General features: G+C 55.0%; 1 protein-coding gene across 1 annotated transcript in view; it reads left to right on the top strand.

Moving 5' to 3' along the window:
* Window positions 1–8,408, top strand: part of ILDR2 (immunoglobulin like domain containing receptor 2) — a 51,132-nt gene that overhangs the window by 40,028 nt on the left and 2,696 nt on the right. Inside the window, exons 7-9 of the mRNA XM_015586154.2 lie at window positions 3,663–3,776; window positions 7,425–7,641; window positions 8,383–8,406. Of these exons, the coding sequence (XP_015441640.1) occupies window positions 3,663–3,776; window positions 7,425–7,641; window positions 8,383–8,406 (355 nt within the window). The remainder of the gene's footprint in view (window positions 1–3,662; window positions 3,777–7,424; window positions 7,642–8,382; window positions 8,407–8,408) is intronic.

Genomic DNA, 8,408 nt, shown 5'->3' on the forward strand with positions numbered 1-8,408 from the left:
GTCTAAGGCATTTCTCATTAAAATATCACCACGCATCAGAGCTCTCTGATCTTCAGACAAATCACAGCTAAAAATCAACCAGACACCATTCTGTTTAATTTCAAATCAAGAGAAATTTAATGAATGCTTATTAATTTTCCCTCAAGGCATTTATGGTCTAGCAGAGTGGTTGGCTGGGGGCTTGTGAACAGAGATATAAAATGAGTAAGAAATGGCAAAGCGGGATTTGATGAGGCTGTTCTCTGATGCAGGCTCGGAGAAGGGAAAGTCCCGTCTGCTTGGAGGGACCGACAAGGGTTTTCTGGTGTTTTATACGCTCCTGAGCACGTAGGGGACCCGGCCGGATCCTGCCAGGATGAGAGAATTAGTAGTGTCCCACACGATCACACTTAGAGCTTACGATTAAGAAAGCCTTGACAGCTTTTCAAGGGAGACTGGCCTAGCTTTTTAGTTACCGGAACCAAACGGACGATGCCGCCAAAGTCTAGAGATCAGTGCTTCCCCTCTGTCCTCTCTGCCAAATGACAGGGACTTAGATTTCTCAAGTCATGGGCTGGTGTGAATGAGAAGCCACAGTTGAAAGCATCTGGCACAGTGGAGCCTCTTTATGATGCCCGCAGCGAAAGGCAACAGTACCATCTTCGACTGAGGCTTTCCATAGTTACTGTAACTTTTCAGGACATAACCTATGCATACATAATGAAATCTGTCTCATAACGAGGAGCAAGATTTGTTATAATGACACAGAACACAATCTAAGCTTCAGTTGCAATTAACCGAGAGGTTTCCAGCTGCTGTTCGTGGGGGCGGTCATCTCTCGCCACCAAGGGACAGCTTGGCACGCTGATGCTGTTCCGTACAGCAGCGCCCACCCCCTCATCTCAGTATTTCCTCCTGGCTGTTCACCATAACAGCGCTTCACACATGCAGAACAACTAGACAAAGTCTCGGCTGCAGGTAGAGCAGGCCCCGTCCCTAAAGCCTAAAAACGTGCTGGTTTTCTTTACTTAAAAAATACTCATCAATAGTAATAGCGAAACTTACGTAGAGCTTGATGGTTCCCTCACGGGAGCATTCAAGCCTTCTGCTTCCTGGTCAGGATTCTCCAGCAAGCCACCCACATGGCCTCTTCTGCCTTACTTTGTAATCCCTTGTAATATAATTTCTGTTCCTGATTTCCTTTTCATTCATTCATTAATTCATTCATTTATTCATTCACTCATTCACTCATTCACTCACTCATACAAATGCATGTTTTGAGCGTCTGCAATGTGCCGGGCTCTGTGCTAGGTGCTGGGGTGCAGAGATGAACAGAGAGAACTGGTCTTCGTCCTCAGGAAGTGCATGGTCTAGAGAGGGAGACTCTACTGAACGTCTCTTTCCAAAGAAATACTTAACCCCCCTCCCCCCAGGCCGGCAGCGATTCAGCTCAACACTTACTAGGCACCTACTATGCGTAAAGCATGGTCTTGGGTTTTTCACCAGAGCAACAAGGATTCCCGTCCCTCAAGAGTCTTTGGGAAGATCACACATTTATACGAGTAACTGGAAACAGACTGGAAGATATTGAGGGCCGTAGTAAAAGTTCAAACTCAATGATCTATACGTTAGGAGCGAGACAGAAAGAGAAGAGACAGCACTTCTCCGGCTACGAGAATCCAAGACAGCCTTTTAGATGACGGGACATTCACGCCGCCCCAGTAGTTACAAAGAACTCAGAGGTCTCCCCTGATTTGCTCTCCACTGTCTGTCTGTCTTTAAGAGATTATTTAAAGGGTGGGAAGTATCGGCGGCATTTTACAGATGGGAAAACAGAATCCTAGAGAGGTTGCCGTCCATCTGCGGTCCTGCGACAACCCGGGGGCGCGCCTATGGGAAGCCCAGTTCCCCACTTCCCAGCCGCAGAGCAGACACAGCAGCTCCGTGGGGTAAACTGCGTTTTAACTGAACTGTCTGTACTCCTCTCTGAATGCCGCTGCAGAGGCGGGAGTGTGTGTAGCTTGACAGACTCGTTTCTGCTACCAGCTGCTTCTGCAGAGGGTTAGGGACTTAACCCCTGGGAGGAGCGGTCACTAACAAGCATGCTCTGAGACTCGCGAACGTTTTTTAGGTGCTCTGCAATGTGAGCTGACTGCAGACTGCCTGGTGCGCTCCCATCTTAGAAAACCGGGGTGCCTGCACGTCGCCGGTGGGCGTACCCCCAGTCTCCGGGGCCAGGGCTGATTAGGGTCCTGCAGAATACTGGATTTTAATCTTGCACATCCGTAGCTTGCTTGGGGGGGGGGGCGCTGTGTCCGCAGCCAGGATGACACAGGCGACGTGACCGGGGAGGCAGGTGTAGCCGTGTGGCTTCTCTGTGTTCTCGGCCCCACTGTGGGGACAGAGCGCTGGGGCCGGGTGGCTTTCATCCGTCCATCGCCACCCCACTGAGAAGTCCTGAAGGGACTGAAGCAAGGACCGTGCCTGAGACGGCAGCACCATGGCCACCTGCAGGCTGTCCCTCTGGTCCCCCTCGTCTGTCTGTCCGTCCTACCTGTGCCCCCAGACTGCAAGACGCCCGGCGAGCTTAGGCCTGTGGTCCCTTGGGGTGTCCCTGAGCAAGTTCTGACACCCTCCGAGCCAAAGTCTGCTCAAGTGTTAAATGTGGCTCGAAGCACCACCTTTAGTGACCGTGAGGACAATTGGCCGCGTAATGCACTTAGCACAGTACCTCGCACATTTTCAGCGCCCGATAAATGTCGTCCGTTGCCATTTCTGTGCTGCCCCTGCCCACTCCCTCCCTCCCTTCTCTCCTCTTTCCGCTTTGTCTTATCTGTGACAATCAGACCTCCCCTTGGAGCCGGCACTGGACCACACCGATACTTAGGTGACGCGGGGCGTAAACTCCCTGTCCCTGACGATGCGAGTGATGGGAATGTAGGAGACAGTGCCGTCCCTTGTGCTTCAGTTCTGTTTTTTATCGAGCCCTGAAAATAACACCTGCTTGTGACCGCACAGCAGCAGGTTGAACTACTCGTGTCTAAAACACGGCATTTCCTTTCCTTTTCCTCAAAGGAAAATGCTGAAGGAAGAAAACGAGGCCGTAATGCATAGTCCGGGTATTTTGCGTCTTATTTCGCACTGATGCGCAGACAGCCCATCATCTGACGTGAGCCCTCAGGCACCACTCAGTGACGGCATCTGTGCACCATCTCCCAGGCAACCAGAGGCTTTCAGGCCACCTTCGTCAAGGTCCCTGACGTTCAGGTGTCTGTTTTAAAGTCACATGTGCTCCCACCAAGGGAAGGTGTGATCCTCGGGCTACAGAATGATCCTCGGTCTAGAAGGTGGCTTTTTCTCCAGTGTGAATATACTCCCCTGAGCTTCGAGAGGATGAGCTTGAAGGGGGGCCGTAGGCGGTGGGGAGATGGGAAGCAGAGGTTAAAAATGGCTAAAAATACACTGTAACAGGACCCTGTTGTTGGCCCGCCGGGTCCTCCTTTCGAGCGGCACCATCAGATAGAGGCGTGGTTGGTTCCACATGTATAAACATAGATGGCTGTTTCCGGGCCATTTCAACAACAGCTGTAATAAGCGGGAACCATGTTTGCCGCCTGGCAAAATGGACGGAGGCCTCCGTCTGCTAATGCTTTCGGCTCACCACCTTGTCCTTCTTTCGACAGTTCGCAAAGGTTACCGGATCCAAGCTGACAAAGAGAGAGACTCCATGAAGGTCCTGTACTATGTCGAGAAGGAGCTGGCTCAGTTCGACCCGGCCAGGAGAATGAGAGGCAGATGTGAGCATCTGTTGGTTTTATGTGATCTGTGCATTGCGCGGGAGTTCATAGCTCAAGTTCATAGCTTGGGGGTGACCAAACTTGGGCAGCCCTTGGCTTTCAGGGTCAGAACCAGCAGGGGTGGAAGGAAGGAAGTAGTTTCCAGCATGCAGAGGGGCGGGAAAAGGGACTTCAGTCGTGACGAGCAGAGCAGTCATGGACCACCCTCGTTTATGGTGGGGCTCTCCATGGCGGTCGGTGTTGCTGGGGCTGTGCAATCCTGGGTTTGGGAATGTTTTATTAAAACGGTCTTTCCTCACTACCCCCTGGAAAATATACTTAACGTGGAAGTTCAGGTATCAGTCTTTTCTGACACAAAAGTCCCTAGCATTGAACGACGGTGCAGCTGGCGACTTGCTGCGTGGAGACCTCCGTGAAAGCGGAAGAACAAATCTGCCAGTTGAATCTCACAAAAAAAGAAAGAAAGAAAGAAAGAAGCCTCCATCCCTCTGAGAAGCCCAGCAGCAGAGAAAGGGTGCCAGCAAAGAGGCCGCCCCACTTGTCAAGAGAACTTTTCGATTACCGAGTCTGTAGATGGCAGGGCCGCACAGCCCTCGGAGACTTTGCAGCTGACTCTTTGGGGCGCATTCTAAATGACCATCCCTTGGGAGAGGCAGCACGGGGCAGGTCCCACGTGGACGGGCTCGCTAGCAGAGGGTGCCGCAGGCGTGGGCGCGAGCTCACCGCATTTCTCTCTCTGATCCTCGCCCTGGCACCAGCGAGAGATGCGATGGACTCGCTGGGGAAGCCGTCCCAGACTCAGACGAAGGCCAGCAGAGTCCCCCAGTTTGCAGTTCTAAATCCATCCTGTCTGGGCTGCATCCACCGCATCATCCTCCCACCGCAGGGACTATAAAAAGACGGGCTCCAGATTGGAATGTGAGGAATGCAGATGTCAGTGCACTTGACAAGCTAGTTGTCACGGTGTTGCCGTGGATCTCTGGAAGGGGACAGAGATGGAGATGGTAGGCGACCGAGGAGAAGGGGCCTGTGGAGGGAATCTGTGACTCTCACAGCTCGGAGAAAAAGATAAAAACTGAGCTTAAACATAGAGGAGGGGTCCTGGGTTAGGTGACGTCGCCTGTCCACCTGGATCGAGGTGGCCTCTGGGGGCTGGCCGGTCACGAGGCAGTGGGATCTGAGCGTCCAAGGGGACTGGGAGGTGGCCTGCGTCAACCTCTGCAGTATAAGCTGAGAACACAGAGGCCAGAGGGTCGAAGTGACAGACTCAGACGAGGACCCTGCCCCTGACTCCTGTGCTGTGCTCTCCACACAAGAGAGTTTGGGGCAAACCGTGGATGGCTCTGTGGCTGCGGGGCAGTTTCTGCTCCGAGACCACAGCGCCCAGCTCTCAGGACCGTCCGTGGTGTGCTGGATCTGGGAGAGACTGAGGTCGCCGAGGCCCCGCCCCTCGTTTCCCAGAGGACAGGGAAGTCGCCAGAGCCCAGACTTGGTGCCAACGCCGGAACTGGAACCCAGATCTCCTGGAGCCTGCTGGCGGACATCACAGCAACAGCACGGAGATGAAGCGGGAACGTAGTTCACGTGACCTGGAGAGGGTCTCTTGCCGAAGAGCAAAGCAAGCCCTGGGGTGGACCACGGACGCGAGACAGTCTTGAAGACCTCGTCATGGGCGCGTGGGTCTCACGGCTTCAGGTCGCAGCACGGGAGTGACAGAGTCTGTGAGGACCGAGCCAGGCCCGTGAGCCGGCTCGCCAGTGTGGCCCTCCCTCGCCTTGCCCCTCGAGACTGAGCTTGTAGTCTGGAATCCCCGTGCGGGGACGCAAATGTCACTAGTGCACAGCCACGCCAATCCAAGTATGTGTTGTCTGTGACTCCTCTCATGCTACGCTGACAGTCGGACAGTCACTACAGCATGGCTTGCAAAGCCTGAAACGCTTCCTGCGTGGCCCCTTACAGCCCAGGTTTGCCTGCCCTGTCCTGTACCGTCCTGTCCTGGAATTACGGTGTCAGGCGTCTTCGAAGCAGGGGAGGTTGATGCTCACGTTATATGTGGCAGAAATTTCAGAGGAGCAGACAGCGTGGACAGCCCATCGTGTGAACGGGGGAGCAGAGACAGCCCTCACTATCTGGGGGAATGACAAATCCGCATTGTTCTCTGAAGTTTAAGGAAAGTTCTGAGCCAAAGCTGGGATTTTTCGGCAGTCACACTGGACTAGTGACAGCAGCCACACATGGCGCACTCTAAAGTTCTCTTCCGTATAGTCCCCAGGAGATTGGAATTCACTGGATCACGAAAAAAGGAAGGTTCTGGATTATACTAATCAAGAGTAGCTGAGCTAAAATAGGCGCTAACTAGTCCATTCTCCTTAGGAGGAAGAAAGGTTTTAAAATTAAATTATAACTCAAAACCAAGTGATTGCATGGCCAAACTGAATGCCATTCCTGGTCAGCACTGTGTCCTGGTAAGAAGGGACAGGAGGCTGTGCTCATGCCGTGGGGGGCAGGGGGGACCTCCCACCGGGAAGAATGCTCTGCCTCTCCGAGGGCTGAGGGCTGCTGCGGGTGGGAGAAGTGGAGAGGACCCCAGGCCCACGCGTGTGCCTCCCACATCCCAGCTTGGCTCACCTCTCACTCCAAAGCCAGACCTTACACATTGTAAATGCTGATTTTGATAATGTTTTGAAATTCAAAACAAAGGATTTTAGAAAACGAATGGCTTGAGTTACATTACAAATAAATTCGCTATATTTATTCTTTAAAGTAAAATAAAATTCAATCCATTCCATCTCAAAGTTCTATAAATAAATAGGGTTTTTTTTTCCTCTTTCCAGATTGTAATTCTGGTCCTTGTTCACAGTGCTTTTGCAGAAAGCTAGCCAGACCACCTCAGGGAATGAGCTAGGTGCGACCAGGCCCCCCCTTGACATCACGGGGCCGGGGGAGTACCGCAGTGGAGGCCCGCAGGCCGCACGCACAGGCAGTCCCATTTTCTCCCCACCGCTCCAAACCGCTTCCTGGTTACCATGGCCACATACACCGGGATGCTCTTTGGGAAGAGGAAGAGGTCTTCCTGGGCCCTGGACGTGGACTTGGTGCCATTTGAGGAGGACAGTCCCGGTTCCTAGATGAGATTCCAGAAGGGGGGTGATGGATGGACGCTGGGTGTGCACACGCCCCCGGCCCCGTGGACGCCGTGCTGCGGAGACAGGCCGGGATGCCTCTGCAGCGTGGGGTGGCGCTGACGGCCCCCTCCGGGGACCAGCCAGCAGTGGGGAGAGCCTGTATCTGCGGCTTCTCTCCCTTTTGCCCCTTTTGGCTTAACCGTCATCTCAGAATTACACAAGAGCGACATCTGAACGGGGACGGTGATGTACGAGGAGACAGCCTCTGAGAGGCCGAGGTCCAGGACGCCTGCCACCTTCTGTAGGCGAGTGCGCTTCTAGCCAGGGCCGGTCCCCGCTGAGCAAAGCGCGCGCGCACGCGCGCGTGCACACGCACACACGCACACACACACACACACACACACGACCGGGGCCCTCGGGCGGGGCTTCCTCGAGGCGCCGGGCCTGGGCTCTCACCATCGCCGGAGTCCTCACGCCGTCGAACATGGAGAAAGCTCTGTCGGGCCTGGTTTTGTCCCCGCAGATAACACCACCGTCTCAGAACTGAGCTCCCTGCATGAGGAGGGCGGCAGCTTCCGCCAGTCTCACCACCAGATGCGGAGCCATCAGTTCCCTGTGTCCGGGGACTTGGAGAGCAACGCTGACTACTGGTCGGGTGTCATGGGAGGCAGCAGTGGGCCGAGCCGGGGGCCCTCGGCCATGGAGTATAACAGAGAGGACCGGGAGAGCCTCCGGCACAGGTGAAGGTGGCAGCGCCTTCTGGTGCTGGGCGGGGGGCGGGGGGCGGGAGGCAGGGCGGACCTGAGGCTGTGCTCACCGTGCCGCGTCTCTGCCATTCCCCTGCCACGTCCCGTCCCTCTTCCTATGGCTACTGGACATCCCTTCCCACATTTACCGTGACGCCGCGTGCAGAAGTCATCAGTGAGGCCCTCCGGGACGGAGACTCTAGACCCCTGAATGAACTTTGTAGCATTTCCCTGCCTTTCGCACGTATTTTATCCTGTAGCCTCTAAAATATCCCGCCCATCATCTCTGTCACTTTTGATCAGTTGTCCTGTGAAAGGGAGGATGCCAAAGGCGACAGCCCGGTGCCCAAGGAGAGTGGCAGTCAGTTCTGGCAGGAGCCGCCCAGCATCCCCTGGGGGCAGGCTGGGGCCACAGCCGTGGGGACTGCACTTCGCCCTGAGTGGGGGGCGGGGGGCGGTTGCAGGGTGTGAGCAGTGACACGCGGCTGTCAACCACAAGTCACAGAACGATCAGAAGGCGCCACGCATATTCAGGCCCCTAGGGATCACCAAGTGTTGTTATTCTCACAACCGCATTTGGACCCTTAGCACAAACCCACGAGGGCACGTAGCCTTCCCTTCCCTGTGGGCAACGCTACCGCGACAAGCGACGAGCGCAGCGCCGCGCCCGCTCCGGCCAGGTCTCCGGCCCCTCGCAGCCGCGCCGCCGCCTGACCTGTGTCCCTTGTCCCGCAGCCAGCAGCGCTCCAAGTCCGAGATGC

This window comes from Pteropus alecto, unplaced genomic scaffold, assembly GCF_000325575.1.
Source record: "Pteropus alecto unplaced genomic scaffold, ASM32557v1 scaffold101, whole genome shotgun sequence".
Lineage (NCBI taxonomy): Eukaryota > Metazoa > Chordata > Mammalia > Chiroptera > Pteropodidae > Pteropus > Pteropus alecto.